The sequence below is a fragment of the Camarhynchus parvulus genome, chromosome 2, assembly GCF_901933205.1.
Source record: "Camarhynchus parvulus chromosome 2, STF_HiC, whole genome shotgun sequence".
Lineage (NCBI taxonomy): Eukaryota > Metazoa > Chordata > Aves > Passeriformes > Thraupidae > Camarhynchus > Camarhynchus parvulus.
In genome coordinates, this window is record NC_044572.1 from 27,776,441 (window position 1) to 27,803,992 (window position 27,552).

General features: G+C 40.9%; 1 protein-coding gene across 1 annotated transcript in view; it reads right to left on the reverse strand.

Annotated features, from left to right (window-relative positions):
- VWDE (von Willebrand factor D and EGF domains) overlaps positions 1 to 25,571 on the reverse strand; it is a 43,901-nt gene extending 18,330 nt beyond the window's left edge. The window contains exons 1-13 of the mRNA XM_030944037.1: positions 25,484 to 25,571; positions 20,033 to 20,217; positions 18,508 to 18,739; positions 16,512 to 16,577; positions 15,516 to 15,775; positions 14,028 to 14,117; positions 12,744 to 12,888; positions 11,856 to 12,070; positions 11,462 to 11,535; positions 9,311 to 9,584; positions 9,021 to 9,229; positions 7,592 to 8,577; positions 6,251 to 6,387 (exon numbers count right to left, since the gene is read on the reverse strand). Of these exons, the coding sequence (XP_030799897.1) occupies positions 6,251 to 6,387; positions 7,592 to 8,577; positions 9,021 to 9,229; positions 9,311 to 9,584; positions 11,462 to 11,535; positions 11,856 to 12,070; positions 12,744 to 12,888; positions 14,028 to 14,117; positions 15,516 to 15,775; positions 16,512 to 16,577; positions 18,508 to 18,739; positions 20,033 to 20,217; positions 25,484 to 25,571 (2,961 nt within the window). The remainder of the gene's footprint in view (positions 1 to 6,250; positions 6,388 to 7,591; positions 8,578 to 9,020; positions 9,230 to 9,310; positions 9,585 to 11,461; positions 11,536 to 11,855; positions 12,071 to 12,743; positions 12,889 to 14,027; positions 14,118 to 15,515; positions 15,776 to 16,511; positions 16,578 to 18,507; positions 18,740 to 20,032; positions 20,218 to 25,483) is intronic.
- Between the last annotated feature and the right edge of the window lie 1,981 nt (positions 25,572 to 27,552).

Sequence of the window (27,552 nt, forward strand, 5' to 3'; positions counted from 1 at the left end):
GTGGCCGCTGCAGTCAGGAGGCAACACATGTCACCAGAGCAACTTCAACACGTCATCTGCTTCATATGCAAAAAACCAGGACACTTTGCCCAGGACTGCCCCCAAAGCCAGCAACTAAAGACACCCTTCACACCAAAAAACCCCGATGCCAGCGCCCACCCGCTCGGCGCCTCGACATAAATGCAGCGGGCTTCCCTGAGGGGGAGGCCTCCCCCAAAACAGGACAGGGGGAGGAAGGGAAGCGGGATGCGGGAACACAAAATAACCATTTACAGGGCAAAATCTGGTGGTCTCACAAGCGTTTCAGGCTTGTGACCACCAAAGCTTTTGCTTTCAGGTCTACCCAGTGGACGGTCATTGGAGTGGACTTGCCAGAAGAGTTCCAGAATTTGACCACAGATCACACAAGATTGTACAGTGAGTACTTTGTCATTGGGGACACTGCACACACACCTATGGAGATTGAGGTGGCCCCCATGACCATCAGAGGGGACATACCTAACCTCATTCTCCTGGCGCGCTGTCCACAGCCACCCTTCCAGTTGGCCCAGGGGCAAATCATCGCCCAGGCCATTCCTGTTCCAGCAGAAATTTCAGTAGATGACAAGGCACCAGGTGTATACTGGGCAGAAGTGGTTGGCGAGGACAAACCCATTATGGGATGCAACCTGAAGCGTGGAACAGAACACCTCCACGTGGAAGGGTTGCTTGACACTGGGGCAGATGTGACAATCATACCTGAAAGGTTGTGGCCGTCACATTGGGATCTGCAGCCTGTGGCTGGTCAAATTCAAGGTGTAGGAGGATTCACATTGGCAAAGATATCAAAGAGCATCGTGCAAATTGAGGGACCAGACGGAAAATTGGCCAACGTCCGTCCATTTGTTACTAATTACAAAGCTCCCCTGTGGGGTAGAGACACCATGTCCCAGTGGGGGGTCAAATTGGTCATCCCTAAAACACCCCAGGGTTTTTAAAAGCGGCCACTGTCGAGCGCCCCGCCCACAAGTTAACATGGCTGAGAAATGATCCAGTCTGGGTAAAACAGTGGCCACTCAGTAATGAAAAAATAGAGGCGCTCGAGGAGCTTGTGGCAGAACAATTGGCCAAAGGACACATTGAAGAGACATCTAGCTGCTGGAATTCCCCGGTCTTTGTAATAAAAAAGCCAGGGAAGAACAAGTGGCGGCTCCTCCATGATTTAAGAGAAATAAACAAGAGAATTGTGGACATGGGGTCTCTCCAACCAGGGATGCCCTCCCCAACGATGCTCCCCCAGAATTGGCAATTGGCTGTCCTGGACATCAAGGACTGTTTCTTCCATATTCCCCTACACCCAGAGGACGCGCCACGGTTTGCCTTCTCGGTTCCCACCACCAACCGAAAAGCCCCAATGAAGCGCTACCACTGGAAAGTATTGCCTCAGGGCATGAAGTGTAGTCCATCCATCTGCCAGGGGTACGTGGCTTCGTTGCTGTCCCCAGTACGCGCCCAGAAAAAGGAAGCAATCATCCTACACTACATGGATGATGTGCTTGTGTGTGCCCCCGATGACATAATACTCCAAGACACACTTGACCTAGTGGTTAAAGTTTTAACCTCTGCTGGATTCCAACTGCAGGAAAACAAGGTTCAGAGAATGCCACCTTGGAATTACCTGGGCTTACAAATCACTGCGCGGACCATTGTTCCGCAGAAATTGGAAATTAAGATTGATCCCAAAACTCTAGCAGACCTCCATTCCTTGTGTGGGGCTTTGAACTGGGTCAGACCTTGGCTTGGTCTCACTAACAGAGACCTAGCTCCCCTTCTTAATTTACTGAAGGGAGAGAGAGAGCTAGCCTCTCCCAGGGAACTGACCCCAGAGGCAAAAACCGCCCTCCAAAAAGTGCAGAAGGCTTTGGCCGAGAGGCAGGCTCACCGTTACAAGCCTGAGCTGCCTTTTGAATTCATTGTTTTGGGAAAGTTACCACACTTACACGGGTTGATATTCCAATGGTTTGAAGTACAAAAGGATCCACTTCTAATCATAGAGTGGGTTTTTCTCTCTCATCAGCGATCCAAAACCATCACACAGCCACAGGAGCTAATAGCTCAACTGATCTGGAAGGCCAGGGTAAGATTGCGTGAGCTGGCCGGTTGTGACTTTGAGTGTATTCACCTTCCAATCAGCCTTTCTAAGGAGGGAAAGAGCTCTCCCGAGAGGTTGACCAGAAAATGGTTCGACCACCTGCTCCAGAGCAATGCCAGTCTCCAGCTATCCCTGGACAGCTACGGTGGACAGGTATCAGTCCAGGCCCCATCACACAAGCTGTTCCACGAGGAATTCCACCTCATTGCTCCTGAGAAAAGGAGTCTTAGGCCACTCAAGGCGCTTACAGTGTTCACTGATGCATCCGGAGCCTCCCACAAGTCGGTGATGACTTGGAGAAATCCACAGACCCAGCATTGGGAAGCTGATGTTGAGTTTGTGGAAGGGTCGCCCCAGATTGCTGAGCTCGCGGCGGTGGTAAGAGCCTTTGAGAGGTTCTCAGAGCCAATCAATTTGGTTACTGATTCAGCCTATGTGGCGGGGGTAGTGTCCAGGGCGGAGCAGGCAGTTCTCAAAGAAATCAAAGATGGGCATCTCCACAGGTTGCTCTCAAAACTAATTTACTTGGTTTCGCAGCGGGAGCACCCCTTCTATGTGATGCACGTGAGGTCACACACCGATTTGCCAGGCGAGATCGCAGAAGGTAATCGCAAGGCAGATGCCCTTGCCACTCCAGCAGAAATGGCACGCCTTCCAGACACCTTTCAGCAGGCAAAGCTAAGCCACCAACAATACCACCAAAATGTTCCGGGTCTAATCCGTCAGTTCCAACTAACTCGCAGTCAGGCTCGAGCCATTGTGGCCACCTGTCCCAATTGCCAGCTTCAGGCAGTGCCGTCCCTGGGGGTTGGGGTTAACCCCCGAGGCCTTGGGAGCTGTGAAGTGTGGCAGACAGACATCACACACATTCCCAGTTTTGGTCGCATGAAATACGTACATGTCAGCATAGACACATACTCGGGTGCGGTTTATGCCTCTGCCCACATAGGGGAAAGGGCTGCGCATGCCAAACAGCACTTGCTGCAAGCCTTTTCAGTATTGGGGGTCCCTAGGGAAATTAAAACTGACAATGGCCCAGCGTATGCCTCCAAGGAGTTCCTAGAGTTTGTCCAGCAGTGGGGAGTGGAGCATAAGACAGGCATTCCCCACTCCCCCACAGGTCAAGCTGTGATTGAGCGTGCCCACCACACGCTCAAAGAGGTCCTGGCCAGGCAGGGTAATTCTGCAGCGTGGATGACTCCACAACAAAAGCTCTGCAAGGCCTTGTTTACTATCAATTTTCTCAATTGTTCCTTTGAAAACATGAATCCTCCGGTAATACGCCATTTCAATACTAACAACCGGTTTAAGTTGTCACAGCGTCCACCAGTTCTCATTAAGGACCCGGAAACTTGGGAAACCAAGGGTCCTTATGAGCTCGTCACCTGGGGGCGTGGTTACGCGTGTGTATCCACCCCCTCAGGCCTTCGATGGATACCCCAAAAGTGGGTAAAACCTTTTGTCCCCAAAAACCCAGCTCCAGCAGATGGGGAGAAGAAGCAAGCAGCTGTCGCTTCCAAGAGAAGACGCCGAAGAAGAAGAAGGAAGAAGCTTCCTAAACCAGTTAGCTGTATTCCGGCAGACCCATGAACTTGTATGTGTCTTGTTCGAAAATGTTTGTTTTCCTTTGTAGAACAGAAAATCTACCTCCCACCTAACCTCAAGATGAGCCCTGCCCGAGTGGTCATCCTGTTCACGCTGAGCAGTCGCACAGCTGCGTGGATCGTTTCTCAGCCATGCCAAACATCTGGGTGACCCTGGCACAGACACTCCAATATGCCTGTCCACAGCAGCAGCAAAGGAGATTTCCTCCTGCTGCTGCATGGACACGAGTGCCAGGAATTTGAAGGACTGTGCTGCATGAACCTAACATCAAAAGCACCCAACGTCCACGCAGCTCTCTGAGAAATGAAAGGCCTGATCGGATGAGTCAAGCAGGAGCCCGAAGACTGGTTCTGCAAATTGTCTAAGGACTGGGGACTCTCAGGGTGGTGGGCCTCTATAATTAGGACAATTTTGTTGTTTCTTGTTGTTCCTTTCCTAGTCATGTTAGCATTTGGGATTCTATGCCGCATACTTTTAAAGGCTTTTAATGGTTTGGTCTCCAGCACCACAGGAGTCAACCGCTCAGAGTTTGTGGAACTAAAGCAATTTGACAGGCCTGCAAACTATGAGTGGTGGACAAATTCCTAATCAGCAGCAGAAATAGTCTGGTACAGTTCCTTTTAGTTTTAGTTAACAGAAAAGGTGGAGGTGTTGTATTGCATCTAGCTGTCCCCTCCCATACCTGGTTCGGTGGGCTGTCCCATGGGTGGTCCCTCCCCATTGGCCACGGTCCTCTTTCCCCGCCCTCTCTCCCCTGGACAAAACCCCATAGCAGGCGGTCTGGGGTCTCTTGCTTCACCTGGGTGGCTGCATCACCTCACGTCCTGTCTCAAGCTAATAAACGGATACCTACACCCACGTGGAGGAAGAGCGCTCCTTGTCTTTTGTCCTTCGTCTATGCTGGTTCCGTGCTGGGCTTGGATTCGTGCTGGCCGGATTGGATTCATATAAGCCCAGAAACCCACGGAACGCAGCATTTTTGTTTTGGAGAGATTAAACATACTCTCATCCTCTACCTTTAAATTCTCTACCTTTGTAATCGTAGGTTCCTGGCCATTTCCTACCCAAACCTGTATCAAGTATCTACCCTAAACTGGGTAAGACAGCCCACGAACAATAGGTTTGATTTAACATTTCAAAAGTCAAAATATTGAAAAGAAAAAGAAATTCTAAATTCTGCCAACATGCCTCTTCTACAAAATTTTGATCATTTAAGTTCAATCTCAAAATAAGTGCAGTTCTGTACTGTTGCAAGTCCATTGACATTTCCTTAAATTAACTAATTCAGAACCAAATAAAAAACAGTACCCCAAACTTCCTTTCTTTTGTATTCTCAAGGAAAAAAATCACAGCTTTCTCCTCAAATGCAACTAACAGCAATAAAATGGCTCTTGTCAGTGAGAAGATCATCATTAAAAGCGATTAATTAGGAAGTTTTTGTGTTGGGAGCCAAATATAGCATCACCAAGACAGATTTCAGAATATCTTGCCATGAGTTAAAACTGACACATTTCAAACTGTGATAAGTGAACTCCCAAAAATTGTCTTACTGCAAGCTTGGTCTAAAAGTCTTTTAATATAAGGGGAGTGTAAACCTACTCTTGACAATCATTTCAAGCCAACTTGAGTGGATATATGTTGAGTTTAAGAAAAATCTATAGCTAGCATTGCCTAATCTGTCAAAATAATTTCCGCATCTGCTGGAAATAGCTAAGAAAAACTATTGTCTCAGGAACCCATTGAATGGTTCCCCTTTTGCCAGCTCTCACCCCTTCCATCATCATACCAATAAAATACAGTTTTACTTTTAGTTTTTTTTGTTCTCGTGTCTAACATGACATAAAAAATTGTATGCTGACCATTAATTCCAGGCTACAACTTGTAAATTGCTTATATATTTACCTTGAAATTCTTTTTAAGAATGAGCAACAACAGTCTCTCTACACAAATTCCCCTTAAGTTTACAGTGAAACATTTTTTAATCTCCTTTTCAAACCTGACATATATCATTAAATACCCATGGTATTCTACCTCTGGGAAATGGACAATGTATCAAAAATGCCTTTATCTTTTCTTAATAGATTTATTATGTTTATAAAAGGCTATTTCAAGCATTAGATTTGAGACAGAAATCTAGTAATGGCTTTAACCCTGCTGTCCTTTTTCAAAGAAGTGGTACTTCAATTCCTCTCCATAAGCACTTAAAAATACAACGATGTGCTGGTTGTTACTAATAGGGCTGCCCTTGCCCTCTTCTGACAGATAGCTGCTGTGTGCTGTTATCTCCCTCCCAGCTGCTGAACATTCCCATTATGTTTTGTATTTCTCCTATCATGGAGGAAATGGCAATCTTGCAAAGTCTTGAGTGTTTGCTGCAAAGTGCTGAGCGCCTTTGCTTTTAGCTACCACTAAACCATTGGGCTGTGCCCACATCAATGAATAATACGTTTGACATTTTGTCCCTTGTTCTCTAAGAAGTTTAAAATGTAATTGTCACTATTCAGGGAGACCTACTTGCAATTTGATGATTTCACATTTCAGGTTCAATGAGTTCCTGAAGCCATGTCCAAACACTCTCACAGATGTGCAGTCATACTGTCGAATATCGCACAGCCCAGTATTCTCCAGCTCTGTAATTTCTGGGGCCTGGTCTTGGAAGCAGAGATTAGACAATAAATGCTAGTATGAAATCTCATTCATATGCATTTACATCATGCAGTATGTTTATTTTTCTATCCAACCATGAAAATTATGTAAACAAGAAAATCTGGGACCAGCTGAAAGGAAGCATAAACAGAAAGACTACATTGTTACACTGAAACTTTAAATTTAAAGCTAGGCTTCTGTCTTCTCTTGGAACCTCAGTATTGGGAAGCATAGAAATTTCAATTGATAAACACTTGTGAATACGTTTTGCTTTCTCAACTATGGTTCTTTACATTAGACTTCCAGAATAAAATTGAAATGAAACTAAGGCCTTAGAAATAGGAACTGGAAAGGAGGCAGTTAAGCAATAATTTATATGGGAATTATTTTTTATTAAAAAGTAAAAAACCCCAAACAAACAAACAAACAAAAAACTAAAAAAAAACTCAGATGGAAGTTACTTCAGGAAATAAACTGACAGATCAGAACACTCAAAAACAGTTTTTATGAGGCAAAACCATCTTATTCCTCTTGAAGTCAAACATTTCTTATTATTCTATTCCCTCTTTCTCTATTTGCTCTTAAGTATGTCAATAAAACAAAAACATGATTACAAAACAAAATATTAACAGGTTTTCTTTTGAAAGAGTTTTGACTTCAGTAGTACTGTTCATACTTTTCCAGTGTAATTGTTCAACTGAATTTTTAGTGAATATCTTACCTACTGAAAATGGAAAAAACCCTGCCCAGCACTATTTGCTACAGCTCTTTTTTCTTCTTGGACTACCAATTCTGCTCCCATCCCATCTAACAGTTAGCTTACAGAGATGTAACATCACTGAAGACAAAAACATCCCACTGATATTTAATAAGCAGAATCACATAAACTATAAAAAACTAAGGGAGTGATGAATGTGGCGTATTTTCCCTGAAGGAGACAGCATGTGGAAACACTGACAGTCTCCTGGGGCTACACTCTGCATGGCAAAGGGACTTTTTAATCTGACCTATTAGAAACTAACCTCATGTTTTGGCCTTGGAAACAAGAAGGCTGAATGCAAAATAATTACAGCTGTAGTAAACTGTAACTAAACAATTGAGAACCCTTGCTCATGTACAAAAGCAGGAGAGAAAGGAAGCCAAAAAAAATACATTTTGCACAAACACTGAGAACATTATTGCAGTAAATCTCATGCCCTCCCCACTTACCAGACAGCATGCTGCAGTCATATGAGCTGTAGCCTTGAAAACATGCACAGCCCCATTCGGTACATTCTCCATTACCACTACAGAGACTGGGACACTTCAGAGCAGTAAGCAGGCTCTCAACTGACTCTTCAAGTTCCTGTGGGCTGTAATTTATTTCTTCGAAAATTCTTTTCTCACATTCATTCTCCAGCAGAGCTAAGGAAGCTTCTGCCCAGCTGAGGTCATCTTTCAGCAGCAGATCTTTAAGGCACATATCGATGGCATCCCCTATTCGCTGGCCAAGGAGGGCACCACAGGACCTTCCTATGCTGGAATTGGCTACTGCCTGCTGGCACAGGAACAGAGCACTAGATTCAGTAAGGCCTGAAGGTGTGGGCCAAGAAGGAAGGAGCTTTTCATCTGTGTCAGTGGCATGGTCCTCTGGGAAAAAATAACTATATCCCTCTAAATCTGTTTGGCTGAGACTCTGGAAGACAAATACTGGATGGTATTCATAATAGTTTTGGCGCTTCCCTCTACTTGTAGCAGATTGAGTTTTGTGAAAATGACTGCTGTAATAGTGAGAATTCCTCCTAATGTCTAAGCTTGAACTTCCCTCTCTTTCTGTATCAGTATTTCCCTCTGAGATGGCAGAGTGCCGTGAGTTTAATAGCGATTTTTTGTGAAGTTTGGTTTGATTATTCTGCCTCTGCAGAAGTGTAGATGAATCCATTTCATGTGTAGACGAACGTTTCTTTAAGCCCCTGACAAGATCAGCAGGACCAAGATACTCAGCAGTGACATCCAGTCCTGGTATCAAAGAAAGAAATCTACCATTTTCACTTTCTTTACACGACAGAGGAGGTTCTGACTGAGTAACTGTCTCCAGATTGTTTGCTGGTTGATATAATCCAGCATCTTCAAGTGTACAGTCACAGAAGAACATTTTTCTAGAAGATGTTAACAAAGCAGGTGTCTTGTCAAACAAGCTCTCTCCTGGTAAAATTCTAGTGAGGAAAGGAAAAGGTGAAACTGTATCATCTGAACTATTTTCTTTGTGTTACTAAAGTATTAACGTTTTTTTGTTCTTTGTTGTTTCATACTTCTACAGCATAATTCTGCATCACACAATTGTATCTAAACAGCAATTAAAACACAAAACCTCAAGAGTAATTTATAAAAGAATTGAGACGAGTGGACATTTACGGCATGCCTTGGTTCTTTGTTCCAAACCTAATCAAACTAAACTTACATCATAGAGGTTAAACACTTACTTTAAATTTTCTCTTATATTAATTATGGAATGTAATTATGACATTCTAATATCAACTTAGATATTAAACTTGAGCAAAGTCTTTTTTTTTTATTTTGGCAAGTTTTTAAGAGTGTGAAGGAAATGGAAGAACCAAAAATGGTGGCATTTGATTCATCAAGAGAAGCATTTTTTTACCTCCATTCCTTAATAAAAGAAAAAGGAACATTAGCATGGTTTGGGATTTCCATGCCACTTGCAGTGTGATAGTCATTCTCTGCATTTCCATCAAAGGTGCCACAGAGTCCCACTGTATGTCTGTAATCTGAACTGGGTGCCCTAAGCGTTAGGCTCATCCCCCATTCACTCACATCAGCACGAACGAAAGCTCCAGAAGAAAACAGAACCTAAAATGAGATTGAAAACAGCCTCATGAGAAACTTGATTTTTCATTTTACCTATTCTGTAAGCAATTATTTACCACTTACTGTTACTTTTCTTCCTAGGTAGGATTCAGTGATTCTGACATTGCTTCCTGTTGTGTCTCTGTTTATTACAGATAAGTGTGGCTGTGATTCATGGAGCTGACCACTGCACATGTCAAATGCAATTATATCACTTCCTTCCTTAGCAACAAAGCCACAGTTGCAGGATGCTGGGTAGTGAAGGCTTCCACAGTCCCACTGGCGAACATGAACTTCAAAATCTCGAGATGTACTCTTATAGAGAACAAATGTTCCTGTTTTAAAATTGTCATAGACTCTGGAATCAAAAGAATAGCACATGATATCACTTTGGTTGTGAAATAACAGTATCACTACATGTCAGCAACCCTATTTTCAAACAGATTTCTAGTATTTGGCGAACATTGATACTGAAACTCATTTTCTCAAGTCAGAAAAAACATTACAGCTCAAGGAGCAAAACACAGCTTTACCCTGAGCCAACACCGTCATATCTTCCTCTGAACAGCTCTAAGTTGAAAAAAAAAATCTTGTTTTTACAGCAGAAAAGAAGGATCATGAGTGGAATATACATAGACAATGGCTGTGAATGGAAACATAAGCATGAAGCTACTGCTATTCTTTGATTCTAACAGTGCATACGGAGGGTACTTCTCAAGCTTTGTGTGTCTACAATGGTACACCTATGCAGCAAGAGCAATAAGATGCATAGCAGTGTGCATGTGGGGGCAGCTGCTGAAAGCTGCACAAGCACCCTTGACAAAATGATTTAGAAAGTCACATCCTTTTAAAAAGGCCTGTTTTATTAAGATGGAGATGGGGAGTGCTTATTCCCAATGATCATTTAAGATGAAAACCATAAATAGCAAACTTGCTTTTTTTCCTTAGGGTTAGCCATCTGTCCCCTGAAGCAAGGTTAAAATAGCCAATTTAATGATTCAGCAGCAAGAAAAAAAATAGCAAAAAACAGAAAGAAAACCCCCAAACTTTTGCTGTAAGTTTAATAGCCTCTTGGCTATAAATGGCATTTGACAGTTGATTGTAGCCTGTCAATTTGCTTTGTGTATAATGGGGCAGCAGACAAACTGCAGATGGCTGCACTACTGGGACTGCATTGGATTGTCCATAATTCAGTAGGTAATTTGTTTCCTCAGTTTGTAAAATAAAGTAGCAACATAATTTATCCTTAAAAAGGAAAGTTCTTTCTCTGCAGCATCATGCTTACAGACAGATCACATTGCAGGAAAACATTGCTTCATGAGAAAGCTTGATCACAATGCATCCATTGTTACAATGCCCAGTTAAGATATCCCTAAAACTTCTACTGAAGGAGAAACAGAAAGATCAGGATAAGCCCATTGACTTTACTAGTAGTAGTAGTCAAAGTTCATGTATGGGTTGAACATCCTTTTTTGGAGGCAACATATCCTCACCTTCTCACTCTGCTGCTTGAAATGTGCTTCTGCTGAACAAAGAACATAAAACTCCCAGGTGTGGCGCCTGTGTTTGTTCAGACATCCTTTGTGAATCAGTAATATCTTGTAAGAAAGAAGCACACCAAAACCAGCTGTGGCTACGAAAGCTGTTTTCGCTTCAAAGTCCTTTTTGGCCAGTGATGTGCAAGTGACAGCAGTCAGTAAGTTGCTTTCAATGCCACCAATAAATGCAGCAAAATGCTACTCAGACAGCCGACAGCTTCTAGCAATTTGATCCTTACAAGGATTCTGATACTGACACACAGAAATAGGGAAACTATGCTTTTATTTGGAAACATCTTTGCATTAAAAGTTTTGTTTAGTCAATCATTTTGTCATGGTTCATATTTAATATATGAACATTTCTATTTTTTGCAGTCAACAGACTCCACAGCTACCACTCCACTTATCCATTTGCTTCATTCTCTTGCCACAACCACAAAACCTGCCTTTAGAAATGCAAATACTACAAACCTCATCATAACTGGCAAGATTTTACCAACTAAAGCACATTAATCCTTATTGTCAAAAAAATTGTCAACCACTCAGTGCAATTGCAGGAAACTACAGCTTACTTGTATCACCACCACAAATTTAGAATAAATATAGGAATAATTAAAGAAATAAAACACACTCCCCAAAACCCACCCAAAAATACTCCAAACACACTTAAAATTAAGAGCAGCATGCCACTAATTACCTTCCATCAAAAGTAATTATATGAGGGTCGGTAAATGAGTAACAGTAGGCAATGGGTAGATCCTTAACTGTAATCTTCAAAACAAAGAAAAAAAAAATAAAACATGTCACGTTAGGAAATAAATGCACTCAGCTACATTATTTATGATAGTAGTTTGCATTCTAATAAGTATATTATATTATACTTTTAATCAATCTTAGTAGTTACTTCAATATTAAAATATAAGACAAAAAATGCAAATAAGAACACAGAATTTCAAGAAAAAACAAAGCAACTAAAATCAACCACTTAGAAATTTTGGTGTGACTCAGCAAGTCACAACTGAAATAAAAGCTTCACTAACACCAGACACACTTCTGGACAGGTTACAGATCTTAACACAAAGATTTTCAACCTGTGTGCTTTCTGGAACATAGCCATTCCACAGGAAATTCTCACTGGATACAGGTTCGACTGCAATTCTGGTAATCCTGTCTCCATCCTGCATGAAGTCTGTCACAGCACTGAAATAAATTACAGCTTGACTACAGATTCCATCATTGCAGGATTTCTGGAGAAGATCCACATGACAAGAAGAAAGAGCCAAATTTAGACCTAACTGCTCTTTACCTGTTTTAAAGAAAATACATCATTAGTGAGCTCCTTCTCTAAATAAGCCACATTCTGCATACTACATATGGAGAATCTGTAACAATAAACTTATTTACACACACTTTCATAAATTAAAATAATTATGCATTTTTCTTGGGTTTGGTTTGATCATGCAAAAAACCTCTCTACCTCTTCATATACACACCCAAGACAATGTTTTTGCATTCCCCAGTTTGACAGACAAATGGAAATCATGATAGGCTTGATAATGTGAAAAAAATTGTTGTCTGAATAGGCAAGGCTCCTCCTGGTTCACAGGATTTGTGCTTGAGAAAATATTACAGAAAATGGCTATAAGAGTAAAAAATGATGACTTAATGACTGCATATATAATACTTGCAATGCAACACATAAACAAAATTACCTGAATTATAAACTTTACAAGTATTAGAGTATTCTATTCAAGTTAAAGAATGTAGCTCTGATATCAGTGTCTACCAAAACACCTGCAAACTTCAACAAGTAATTTTTTCATATTTTCAGCAGCATCATACACACTCATAATACTTTAACATTTTAGAAAGTATTTTACAGTGTAATCACTTCTCTGAAGAAGGAAACCAGCACAGTATTTATAAAAAATATACAAAAATAAATACAAAAAATGTAACAAAATCAAGGTAATACTTACCTTCATCAACACTGCTTAATGTTAATGAGATTTTGCAGTCACTTTTTAGCTGGCTAAATTCAGGACAAGGAATAGGAATGGTACTTTCTATTGTCAGTCTGTATTCCTTCCCATCTTCTGATATATCATATGTTTCTGGATGTATCTAGCACAGAAGAAATTGTGCTTAAAATGCAATCTTTGTGAGTAAACTGCAGCACTGCTTCCTAATCAGCTAGGAGTGCTTATTTACATGGGCTGAGGAGCAGCAGCATATTGAGGAGAAGATACAAACACAGCAGCCATGGTCTTGAAGAGGTGGGTAAAGGGGCAAGGATAAGGCAAAGGCAAGAAAAAGGCTTAGCTAGAAAGGAGGGAGTTAGCAAACCACATCCTCACCACAAAAATTAGTAATCCTTGGAAGTCAAGATACAAACAGCTTTGTGTACTGTCAAAGTGGAGAGTGGGTGGGAGGGTGGAAGGCAGTGGGAAGCTGCCTAGAGTGGGAGGTAGGAAGTAGGAAGCTACCTAGAGGTAACAATTCCAAAAGAATTTGGAAGCACTGTATTTCTCCTGGGATTCCTCTCTGCAAGCTTACAGTATGGATCACTGAAAATGGATAATCAGAAACTCAATTAGAGATCAGTAACAGGGGCCTACAGCTCAGCTTGGTAGGATGGGTGGGGTCCTGAATGCAGCCTCACAGGGAAACAGAGAGAGCACATTGCCTCCTTGCAGGGTACACTGCAGAACTGCACCTCCATGAGAGAAACCTGGGCCCTGATCCTACAGGAACAGGCTCAGGCTAAGTCAGCAGGACTGTACCCAATATGTAATTATTGACATGCAGTCTGTCCTTCCAGAACTGGGGTCTCATTCTTGGCCAGCAAATGGGTCCCTACAGCTCTATCCACAGCAGGAACTAAAACTAGTTTGGCGCTTGGCCTCTGACCAGGCGGCACAGCACAGCCCATCTCCCAGCTACCCCTCTCCAAGCCCAGACCAGGCTGGCTCAGGCTGTGCCCTCAAACTTTATGAGCACAGCACCAGTCAGCTCCAGTGCTGGAAACCTGTGTGTGGTTTGCACTGTGTGTGCAAGGTGCCAACTCAGCCTTCCTGCACCTTGAGTACCTGGGAGCACACAAACTGTGACTCTCTTGCTTTTGGACAAATTTATGTCCACCTCAGCTGACAACAGGTTCAATTAATTCACAGTTTCTACATTTTAAGTGCTATCTAGTCAGAAGACTGACTGCTGTAGCAATACTCAAAAATTCCTACCACATTATGTTTTTACGAAGTTACCTTAATTCCAGCAAAAAACTCCTTGCTCTCAACTGAAGAGCTTTGTATATCTGGCTTCTCCATGAAAAAAGAAGAACTGCTACAGTAGACCTGCAGGTTAAAGCAGAATAAGAGAATATATTTTTGGTATGAAGTGGTCACATGAAGACAAAACTTGGCCACCATGGTCAGTTCAATGATTCACCATGGCCAGTCTTCTGATTGCACCACAAGGTACCAGTTGCCACTGGTAATAGGTAAATACTGCTAAAGAAAAAAAAAACAGAAACAGACTGAGCACCCTAGGACATTTTCCTGGCATATTCTACTAATGGTGCAGAGATATCTTCAACTAATGGCTGCATACAAATAATATTCAATGAATACCTTAAAAATCTTTTCTGGAGCATTTCTACAACCAATGACATCTATGAAAATGTATTTTACACCTGTTTACATGTTATTCACTACTATTTTTTTGTATTTCATAGCTTTTGCTTTTTAATTTTGTTTAATGACCATCAGATCTTAGATATTTTTCCTGATGTTATAGATCTGGATAATCTTCTTCAAGATGAGGAATTCAGTGCAACTTCCCTCCACTGAACCAATTTCATGCTACTGGACACAGTAGTTTTGCTTTGGTTTGGTGTTTGTTTTGGCATTTGTTTTTGTTTTGCTGTATCCATTTTGAGATGTGTTGACCGTACATGTAGTATTTCTGATCCTGAAAAAAAAAGTGATTAATAGCAGCAGGAGGTAGCTTATGATTGTGCCTTTCCTTCTGACTGTCACTAAGCCAACACCGTCAGGTAAGTCTTCAAAAGTCCCCAAATGATTCTGGGAAATAAAAATTGCTATTCCTGTCCATAAGTCATCCAGGCAACCTGGCTTCAGCTTGAACATACACATATGCATACCAACCATGGTTTTTGTTTTATTTCCTCCAGGAAAAATTAACTTGTATTTTAGTGTATATATAGGTAAAAGATGTATTGAATTTCCAATGCTTAGGCTTCTCAGTTACCATGAGACCCTAAGTCTTCATTCTGGTACAATGGAAGGTAAGGCATCACACTGCTTTTGATGGCAGAGATTAAAACATAAATCCTAGACACAAACCCACATCCAGAGAAAAATATACATCTAATGAATCAACAACACAGCTTCTCACAACGTCTGTCTCTTACAGCCTCTCACTGAGATGCAGCTATATCCAAAAATCCTCTTAATTTACATTAGTCAAATAAAAGATCTTCCTGGAGGGACACTGCACTACATTAAGACAATCAGTCTCAAAACCTCAGAGGCAGTGGTAGGCAATGGTAGTTATATTCCTGTGATATTTACATATTCATATGGGCAGTTGGTGTAAGTAAGTAGAGGCAGTGGGCTCCTGCCAAGAAAGATTATACAGGAAGGTGCTGGACCTCTCTCTAAAAACTGTCAAGTGCCTACTGAGCCATATTTACAAATACACAAAGAAATCATAATGATGTTTTAACATACTCTGTCTCCAAGTCTGATGTTTATCCCATCAAGTTCTAGAAGTGAGAAGGTACGAACTGCTGTTTCATGTGTAAGTTCTTCTTTGACACCTTCAGGAGAAAGTCTTGACCAAGTGACAATGAATCCAACAGAGCTGTTTGCAAAAGGAATACCAAAGGTACACCTTAGGTAGATACTGCCTTTGATCATCTCTGCTACAACTTCAGGAACAGATGGAAGTGGTGGTGACACAGATGGAGATGATGTAGGAGCCAGGTTACCTAGTCAAACAGAAGCATGGTCTGTGCTTTTTATTCTGCACAAAATCATATTTTGATACAATGGCATTGACATATATTTTGCCAAATAATACCCAAATAATTTACCTTTTTTATATGTGGAAATGCCACATAATTTCTTAAGAGAATCAAAGAAAAATGTTTATTTTCCTGCTAATAATTATTAAATGGAGAAAACTTCTCTATGAGCTTTTGATTACATTCTAGATAACAGGAAGAAAAAGAAGGAAAAAAACCCAATCCAAATAAACCTAAAACAAAAACATAAACAAGAGAATAAAATGCAATTAATTATTTTACCAGGCAGGAGAGAGCAACATGCAAAGGAATGTGCCTTACAGAAGAATAACTTCACTATTTATGAAGAAAGTGGAGAAAAGAAAAAGAAAAAAGGAGAAAGAAAAAGGCTATTTAGAAAGGAACAGAATAAGTAACAATATGATTTGTAGATTTCTCTTATATTTTACTCCTGAAGAATCATTCAGCATCACTACAGTTACTTTTTGACATTTTGATACCTACTCAAAATATTCTGAGAAAGAACTTTTGTAATCCAAGTTTGTCTCAAATTACTTCCAAACTGCTCATTTTACCACAAACCAAGCAATACTGTTGATAACATGAACATGTTTTTATTCAAGTCAGAATATCACTAAGTGCTGACATTATTGGGTCACAGATGCACAGAAAACCTGGAAAATCAAAACAAAATACTCACTGCTACAGATGCCTTCGATTTCCATTCCCTCAGGATCACAGGTCTTTGGCTTTGCATCTGAAACAACTATAAAGTGTTTTTACATTTTATATTCACATACAGAATATGAACAGCAGTGCTCTTATAGACCAAATGTCACAAAATACTAACTGAAGTGCAAAAATTCAGAATAGAAGCAATCTTGTAATCTGATCCATGAACAGCTATGAGAGCAGTTAGCACAACATCTTGTGCTGGAAATCATCTACGGGGAAGGGTACAGAACATTCTACCACCTCTACAACCTTTACTGCTGATGTGCTCGGCCAATACTTACACATGTTGCTAGTGAATAAAAAGGAATTATGCTATTCTCTTAAATATATATTTTGCCTCTCCAAATTCACATCTGAACACTTATTCTTTAACTGTAACCCTGGACAGCAAAATTCAGTGCAGACCTGCTTTGAAAAAAAATCATGTTTCTTACAGAAGCCTAAGAAAAATTGCTTGTGCCTTGCTATTGTTTTGTATTTTGAATGCTATAGAACTTGACTTAAACATGAAAACGCCAGTTAGTCACTCTACCCAAACTACATCAGAAGGGCAGCAGCAACACTGGAAATCCCATTCACCAAAAAGAATAAAGAGCAGATTTTGCTGTTCCACAGTTCAGTGATATAATGTTTGAATTCCTTAGCATGCAGAGGACAAACAGAAAATTTGCATCAGGTATTTAGAGCTGCCAAGTGTTCAAGAAAAAACACTGGCCACATGGTAACCTAGATACAAAAAGCAGTACAACAGTACAATGTACTTCACATGAAAACATCATCTTAAATATGTGCATTTCAACTCAAAATGTGTTTCAGATTTACAGCGTTCAGTAGATGCAAGCCAGAATTATGCTTTTTGCCTGCTTTGTTTTGAGGTAGTAAAAATTTGCTAGCTTGCTGTCTAGCTGTGGTTTTGTATATCTTCTTTCCTCATCATGTACCAGGATCCAAAGTAAATGCAAGTCCTAGTGTGCAAGAGTTCATTGTTTCAGGTACATGCTTGCTCAGCCCTTGGAGAATGTCTTAACAATTGGATCTAAAGGTATAATGATGGGCCAACAAGTCACCAGAAAGCCTACTGATAGATTTGCTACTAAGCTTTTGAAAGTAGTCAGTAACAGAGAACATGACTCCAAGCAATACAGCATACAATGTATAAAAATCCTGCTAGTATTTTCATAATGGCATGTTATATGAGCTAACAAGGATTTCCTACTACACAAATTTGTCACTGTTTCACAGTATTTATAACTCTAAGGATTTAACCCTGGCTTGGTTATCTGAAAAATCTGTCATGAATAATGAAATGCTGAAGTTTTGAGCTGCCAACACCAACATACTTTTGCAGCACAAGCGCCCAAGACAGTAGGAGACGTTGCAAAGGGTCTCCTTTCTCATAGAACTAATAAATGCATATCAGTAGAGCATTTCTGTGTTGGATTTTCTTCTAGCAACAACATGTATACCCTCCAGAAAGATGATAAGAATAACAACAAGAAAAATACTCCTAACAGTGCTAAATAATAATTGATATAAACACAGCTTGCTCAAGTTCTTAAGACAAAATTTATTCTGATACAAATTCTATCCATGTTCAGTAATGGCTATTTGGACAGTCTGAGTGCCATGAATTACACTGAATTTTGGTATACTGAATTTTGATTTCTAGATGTGTCTTATAACCCCACCTCATTATATGGAAAATTTCAATTCTTAAGTTTCTGGTCTTTGAAAATTAGTCAAATGCTACATGTAAGTTAAAGAGGGGTGAAGTGAACCCACCTCACCATTTCAGATAATTTCTCTTATCATATCAATATTAAAAGCAAGGATTGCAAGAAATTTTAGCATAACTATTTCCTGACATTTCCACTCCACCAAATATCAGACAGATATAAATCAGAAAAACACCTACTCATAAACACACACACTTAGCTGAGTTAGAGCATGCATTTTCTCACCTTCTGCACAATACCCCATGCACCCTTGGGTGGGCTGCAGAAAGTAAACAAAGAAATCCCCACAGTTCCTGACCCTGACAGGGATTCGGAACAGGCAGCAGTCTTTGGAAGTGCTGAAGAAAAACTGCCATGTAGCACAAGCTGTTAACTGCTTCATCTCACCAGGTCGAGGCATGGATTCTGACTCCCTCAGAGACAGCCAGACAGGGGCCTGAGTCCCACAGTGATTCATCTTCAGCACCAGAGAAAAACATCAGGAAATGGTTAACGCTGTGCTTTAATTAGAGGGACATATGTAATTAATTTCTCGCACGTGCTTTTAGCAAAGTTCAGCCAGTATAACAGAGGGATTGCTGACTTTCCTTCTCAAGGCTGAATACAAATGCACACAAAAGAGACTTGAGTCCTTTCCTGAACCTAGTGAATTTGTGTTTGTTTCTAAAGACAGGCTATAATTTAGTGCCTAAGGAACTTAACGGGAAGCCACATCTGAGTGTTTTGCTCAGAAAAGCTCACAGTTGTATTATGTCTTAGTGAGCTACTTTGCACCATTAACCTACAGTAAGTGACTGTGGGATGCTATTAGAGCACAGCAAATGCTGTGCAGAGCAGGAGTACACTGAGTATCAACTAAAGGTGTTAAAGTTGTCACCTTTTATCCGCCCTTTGCCATCAACCGAAGGCTCAACTAACCTCCTGTATTTCTTCTAAGAGATATGGGCAGCTGATCCACTAGGATGATTGAACTGCTTTGTATTCATTTAAAAGCACTTAATTGATGGGATTTTAGCTTATTTTTTAGGAGACTGTGACAAGGAAATTTCAATTCAGTAGAAAAATCATGGCTACAATATTCTAATGACATTTTTAGGTTGAGGAAGGAAATGTTTTAAAAAGGGGAACTAAAAAGATGTATCTCCTTAGAATATAACAAAGCTCCAAAATAAAGCTACAAATAAGCTCTGAAATAAAGAACTAGCCATCTGAAGTATTAAATATTTCAAGCAACTCTTGAGTCTTTGGAGGCTTGCAGATGACAAGGCAACTAATATTCAATTAGCTCTGTTAGTTCAAGTGACTTTAGGAGTAATCTCTTTTCTGTGACATGATGACTTTAAAAGCTCCACAATTACTGGGTTCATGTGGCTACAAGCCTTTATACTGCTCTCACATGGCCTTCCTGACACACTGACCATCACACAGTTCCATTTACAACATGATTGCCCTGCTATGCTGCTACTGAGAAAATTTCTTTAGCACTGAGGGGAAATCACAGTTTTTGCGTGCTCTAAAAGGGATTTAATTTATCATCCTCTGCTATTGCCCATTCAGTGTAAAATTTTCAATGGCTAAGACTTAATTTTCCAGTTAACACATTTTAATATATTCAAGTATTTAGAGAAGATAGGAACTTTGTATTGCTCCACATCAGTCCCCATAATCATACTATTTTTTATACCTATCCTACTGAAAAATTCTTCACCAAAATATCTATTTCTCAGAATGAAGTGATTTGTAACAATACCTCCACGCACTTGGTTGGCATCTCAGCAGGCTTATCAAAAATCATGAAGCGATACCATCCTGGAGCCAGGGAATGGTCACAGATTAAATCCTGAATAGCTGATTGCTGGAGGTGGGATGAATCAAAATGCACACTTCGGTAAGGGCTCTGCAGGATCTGATGTCCACCAGGAAAGCATTCTAGAACTGTGGAGCAAGAGCATTTCAAGTATCAAGATGGAATGCTTAACAAGTATTTTAGAAAATATGTTAAACATTTTTAAAGGAAAATAAAGATATGGTGAAATATTTTGCAAAGCTAAATTTGTGAAAGAATATACTGAAGTTTTAGTAACAACAACTTTGCACGTTAGCATTCTTGAAATTTAACAGAATTCATTATGTCATAACTTTCCTTCTTTTAGTGGACAATAAATGCAGCAATAACCACATAGGCATTTACCCTAGATGCAAAACCAGTGGGAAGGAATATGTTTATACATTCTACATGAATTTTGATTTTCTAGTTCTACTGATAATTATGAAACCTGAATACAAATGAGGTGTCAGATAAATGAGAATACAAAACTTACCTCAGGAAGAAGGTTTATCCAAAGGCTTTTTCATAATAGATTACCATTTTACAGAACTCCTCTGCATGAAATTAAAAATATTTCCCTCAAATGGATGAGAAATAGATGGATAGTTGCATGCAGTTTGCATATATACATGCAGAACACAGCAAAAGTGTGTGTTAATATGCATAGATACTTGATTACACATTTTAAGTCAATTTGCATGAATGACATAATAAATTATAATAAAGAAACACAACTGCCAAACATATTTTTTGACATCTAGGTGACCCTGTGGCCTTGAAAAATCTCTCAAATTTTCTGATAAAATGAAGGTTCAGAATCTGAAGATAAAATGAAGGTTCAGAATCTGAAGCAGTCTTTATCAGGTTTTTTTTGTTTTGTTTTGTTTTGGGGGTTTTTTGTTTGTTTGTTTGGTTTGGTGGTTTTGTTTTTTTTTAATGCAAACTCATTTAGAAATAAAGCAGAATGCCAGAATTCCTGAGTCTGATCTGGCAGGTAAGTTGACTTCTGTCAAAGACAGTAACTACAAAAGTTCTGGCTAATGGCATATTTGCATGCAACATACTGAATAGTCACTCTTGTTCAAGAAGTGAAAGAAGTGAAAGTGTGCTTGGGAAGTGAAAGAATGGAAAAATCAAGTAAGGGAACATTTATATATAAGTGACATAAAAGTATACCTATCTATTTACCTTGCTTTTAAAAATAGATACCAGCTGATGCTGTGAACAGAAATTTGGGTTATACTGAATGATACGGTGAATATTAATTTTTGCCTTCATTATGCTACTATTGAATTTAAAGATGCAGCTGTAAGCAAAGCTGTCTAATGTTACATTTTGAATATGAATGCTCTGATCTCCAGCTTTCATTCCCAGCTTTGTTTGTATTTGTTGCATACTTTGCATGGTATAATTGTGTCACTGATTAGAAACATTTTGGTTTATTAATATAAAATAGTTTACTATCTTCCACATTTTTCATGTTGTTCTAGATAACCACAATTATAAAACAGTTTCAAAATCAGGCAATTCCCCACCTTTAAATGGAGAAGATGCCTTGGTGAAGGAATACACTTTATCTCTCTCAGCACAGTATGAGAATCCTACAGTCTTTCAAAGACTAAAGATTTAATCTGATACAGCTTTAGGCAACCCAGGCAGGTAACAATAGCTTTATCTTCTATCCTCTAAGGGCAGCTGGAAGTCAGAGTGATTGACTGTGCCACCACTGTGTTTCTGAGTTTCTTGTAGTAGCCTGTGGGCTATTCATGTCCATACAATTTGACCTTACAGGGAACTTACCCTTCACTGGAATTTAGAGAAAAGCCCTTGAAGAATCACAGGTCAGTCATGTGTGTTATTGAAATGTTTTCCAAGCAAGCTAAAGCACAAGCAGTTTACGAACCATGATGAAAGTTTCTTCCTGTTCTCTATTTTTCACTGGAATTCTCCTTCATATAGCACCCTCATTAGTTTTCTTTCCTGTAACTGAATCACTCCTGAAACAATTAATATCTGTTACCTTCTCCATTAATATATCAGGCTAGACATGAGACAAGTCTTTATTTTCTTTTCCTCCACAGTTTAATTAGATCATCATTTGATAGATCTTTAAAACAGCTGACTGTAGTCACTTGTAATAGGGTTATAAATCCTACTAAAGATCAAATTATAAGTTTCTTATTATTATGCATATCACTTTAAAAGGCCATCCAGCTCTTTATGAATCCAGTGTATCCTTTTACCCTTTCTAGAAGTATGCTAATATTTTCATAGTTATTGTTTGGAAATCTTATGTTGTGTTAACACTGGTTGATTTTTTTCCTTTTTCATTTTGAAAAACAACTAAAAATAACTGTCATCATCAATAACACAAATAAAAACAACTTTTCTGCACACCTGAGTGTAACTGAAGTGCTGTCTAACTTCAGCATCAGCAAAAACAAATAAATTATCATGTTTATGGACAGACACACAAAAATTAATGTCATGTTCTCTGCAAAAACATTACCCCTGCAGAACAGATCTGCTCCAACCAGAAGCATTTAAGAGGGAGTTGGCTACATTTTCCAATGAAATAATGATTTCCTTATTCAGAATGCCTTAAATAAAAACAGATTTTGATATAAGCATTCTTTCAAATATTATGCTCAGAATGATGAATAGTGATTTTGCTGAAATGCTCCAGAAAAGCTTTGCCTCTGTCTAACACCCAGCAATTTTATAGACTCATAGAGCAGTCTGGGCTTAGAAGGACTTTGAAGATCATATAGTTCCAACTTGCACGACACAAGCAGGGACACCTTTCACTAGACCAGGTTGTTCAGAGTTCCATTCAAGCTGACCCTGAACATTTACATGGATGAGGCAGCCAGTTTCTCTGAGCAACCTGTTCCAGTGCCTCACCACTCTCACAGCAAAGAATGTTTTTCTAATATCTAATTTAAACCCACTCTCTTTCAGTTTGAAATCACCACCACTTGCCCTGTCACTACACACCCTTGCAAATAATGTTTCTCCATTTTTCTGGTAGGCTTCCTGATGATTCAAATCTGACAAAATTATAAGGATCTGAAAACAGGCTCTGATAGCTTTGAAGTGCTAAGGAAGATTACCTACAGGGCAGGATTGCCCACCAGCTTTGCCCAGGATGTGACAACATTAAATTAGGGGAAGATTTCTGTGCTACTGGCATGGCTTGACTTCATCCACAATCACAAAAAATCCTAACATGTTCTGACATAAACCAGAAAACTCATATAAGTTTCAATAAAATTTAGCATTTACTCATGATTGTTCTTGACAAAACCTTTCCATATACATGGAAATATTATTTTTAGTTAGTTTTATGGACCTTTAAATGTATTCGTGATTTAATAAGTTTCATTTTAAATATTTGCTATAGAATAGTGAAATTCCAATTATAAAATACACAAATGAATACTTGAGAAATAAGACCATGATATCCAGTCTCCTTTGTAGACTATGTAGTTGTGTTTTCACTTAAACTAGGAGATACACACAAAAAGTTATCAATAGCTTATTAGGAGAAACTTGTTTCTATAAAGTTGTAACTCTCCCATTCTGTTTGGTGGCCCTGATACTAAACACTGTCTGCTGAAAAAAGCAGACCATCCTGGGAAAATATGCAGCTAATTCCCTAGCATTCGAGTTTACTTATCATATTCTGTGCTTTTTTTCACAAATACCTTATACTGCTCATGGCTCTCTACCTTTCTTCAGTTTGTCTCTCTGCACAGCAGGAAGAATTTGATTCCATATTTGCTTTTTCCTGACTGTCTTCAGGATAAGTGTAGTGAGCTTTGCGTTGATCCATCCCAGACTTCCTTGGTCCTGATGGATACTGAGAAATGTGAACCTAAACTGCAACATCTTAAACACATGGATAGCCTTGTGCTAGAGGATGAGCCTTTTGGGAGAGATGAAATCTCTGCAAACATGTTGAGGTTTCTACCATGGCTGCTGTAAACTGAGTCACATAATACCTCTGAACACCTTAACCAAAAGTCAAAGAGGTTCCTGAAGTCAACACAGGAGCTCATTTGCCACAAAGAGATATAAAGTGGTTCCTGATGACTATCTCTGAGGCACTGGGGTGGAAAATGAGTTCCACAAAGGAAGGGCTTTTCAACTTCCTCTTCACATCTCTATTCCATCCATGTGCAAAAGGGGGGTCAATGATTTTCCACCTGTCCAGAAGGTTTCCAACCCAATGGAACAGTAAGGAACTGAGAACTGCTGGGTACAAACTGGAGTAGAGAAGGGAAAAGGAGCCACAGCAGAGTACAGACAGGCAAGGGCAGAGTGGCAGCACTGGCAATCCAGTCCCTTAGGTACAAATAGCTTTCAAGTGTATAAGTCCTGCTGCCCAAAGGCTGGGTCTGGCAAACGACCCCTGATAAACTAACAGTGTCTTTAGTAAGTGCCCACTGCGTGTGGGAATCTGCTTTTTATTGCATCTACTGACTGCAAAGTATACAGCATACCAAAATCTCAAGGCAAAAATTACAGCTATGACTGAATTTAACAAAAGTGTTTGCGGATCTAAACTCTTCCAAAAGAATAGAATAGAAAAAAGTTCACTTTTTGGAAGAAGTTATCCCAGAACAACTTTTTAGAGTAATACTTTTAAAGGAGAGCATAAAAATTATTGTAACTACCTAAAAAATACCATTTTCTTTGATAAGACCTATAAAAGAACATGAGCAAAATTGTTGTAGCAATGACAGTATTGCAATCCCATGGAACAGGAACATGGTGACTCCTATGCATGGACCAATGAAGAAAATCGAATCAACATGCACAAATTAATACATCTTTACAAATAGACTCATTAGACTGGTGTTAAAACACTTTTCAGACACCTCTGTTCACATCCTACGAAATGCTGCGCAAAGGTAGTAAAAAATCTCACAAGTTTTATGAAACTGTAACATACATGTTTATAGAACGTTTTCTAGTAGCTCTCATTGCAATACGTTATTGTATCTACACTTGATGTAGATTTTCTATCCGAAACTTGAAGCTATCCGGACACGGGTTTAGCAGAGCTCCCAGGTGAGGATGTGCCAAGGCACTGCCTGTGCTCCAACACTGGAGAGAGGGAGGGAGACCCAGCATCCCGCTCTTGGAGCTCCCCTGGGCAGGTTTTCCCCGCAAGTGCGCAGTGACAAGGGCAGTTCCTATTGCGGCAGGTACAGAGTTCAGCCCGTTCCAGTGACACCTGTGGCACGCAGCCGGGCTCCAGGCGGTGCGGGGCCGGGGGCAGCCCGGCGCTGTCCCCGCCACAGGAGCCGCCCGCGCCCGCCCCTCCGGCCCGTTCACCTGCCCTTCCCGGTGCCCGGGCTCCCTTACCTCTCCGGCGGGCCCCGGCCGCCGCCAGCAAGCCCAGCACGGCCGCGCCGAGCCAGAGGCGCGGGGCTGCGGGCGCGGCACCCGGCATGGCCCCGCCGCTCCGATCCGATCCGATTCGATCCGCTCCCCGCCCGCCAGCAGCTCCCGTCGCCTGTGGCCGCTCCCCGTGCCCACCCCGCTCCTCCGCGCAGCCCCTCCCTCGGGGGCCTCGGCCCGCCCCCGGCCCGACCCGGCCGAGGGGGTGTCCGTGCCCCGGCCCGGCCCGGCCCCGCCGGGTTGCTGAGGGGTGTCCGTGCCCCGGCCCGGCCCGGCCCCGCCGGGGTTGCTGAGGGGTGTCCGTGCCCGGCGCGGCCCGGCCCCGCCGGGGTTGCTGAGGGGGTGTCCGTGCCCCGGCGCGGCCCGGCCCCGCCGGGGCTGAGGGGGTGTCCGTGCCCCGGCCCGGCCCGGCCGAGGGGGTGTCCGTGCCCCGGCCCGGCTCTGGGGCCGCCTCAGCCGGGAGCCTATACCCAGCCGCTGTGGCATCCCCTGCCCCGGGCTCCCTCGTGGGGACTCTCTGCAAGAAAACGAACCAAACAGTCCTTGGTTCTTGTCAGGGACTCTGTAAAGATGCTTGTCCATATCCCAAAGGGATGCAAACAGACCCAAAGTAGGTTGGCATCGTAAGCAATGTCCTATTGCCCTCCAACCCAGAACTGTATTTATTTTCTGATGTGCAGTAAAATGCTGAAGAAGAGCTGGTTTCAAATTGGTCCGTCGATAGACCACCAAGAGTGTTTTATATTTCTTTAACCGTTACTATATTGAATCTTCATTACCATTAATGCAGACTGAGTTTATCAAATATTTAACAGTTCCAAGAGCCCAAGCTTCAAGATTTGCTAAGAGATGCTCTTCTTCAGAGACGTCTGTCAGAGGACAAAGAGCAGGACAAATCTCAGCATATAAGATTTGTCACTGCTGGTATTTTCCACTGTAGGCCTGAGGTTGCACAATCATTGAACTACTTTGCATGCACCAATGTTGCACACAGAAATGTTTCACAATCTCTGTAGCATATGTAAGCCTAAATTTAAAAAATAAAAATTGCTGACACTAAAACACACCTTACTGCCCTCCATTGAACATCTGCCAGGCTACAATGGTCAGCAAAGACGGCTTCCACGGGGTACTGACCTGGATGGCTTTTGCAGAGCAGCTTTCCCTGCAGGAAGAGCTATCAAGGCTTGGAGTCAAGGCAGAGGCAGAGCAGCATTGTTGGGGTAACCTCAGTCATCTTTTGTTCACATACTCTGAGCTATTTCCTTGCAAGAAACAGTTCAGCTCTATGATGGCAGTGAGCTTTTTAAAGGAATTGCTGGCGCAGCCTGAGAATTGAATCTGGTGTCTTGAAATCCTGTCAGTTGTTTAAGGAAGATACTTCTGTCTTAAAAATTCGGGGAAATTTTAACAACAAGTTTTCTTAACTGTTTATTCAACTCTCTCCATTATTTGTCAGCAGATATGTCATACTTTTATCCTGAAATACTGTGTATGACTGAAATTAGTTTGAGCTTTACTTCTCTTCTTTCCCAAACCACATGTTTATAAAGAAAACAAGAGGGTTGAAAGAGATATTTTACAAAACAAATTACAAAGTCAAGAGCTAGAAAGAGAGATGTGAGAAACTTTGACAAAATTTAAACATTAAGCTACTTTCTTTGACCCCTGCTAGTCATGATGGAGTGGTACTTACAGGAGGATTAACACCTTTTGTCATGGATCATTCAGGGGATAGAAAGAGGAGGCAGTAATGGCTGCTAGAGTACAAGCACCTTTCATCTTTTCTGGACTGGTTTTCCTCTGCCAGCTCCCTCTGCTACTATCAGCCTTGTAGCCTCTTACAGTGACAGCAGAGAAAGAGCATATTGTGGTTAAAAGAGCTGACAACTTGCCAAAAGTAGTACTTGGCACTCATGGTAACAGAGTTGTGTCAGTGACAGTGAATTTATGGAAAATGAAAGTAATTCCAGGGCTTATCATAGGAGAACAGGGCTTTCCAGCAGGTTGAATTTCAGATAGTTTCTGTCAGT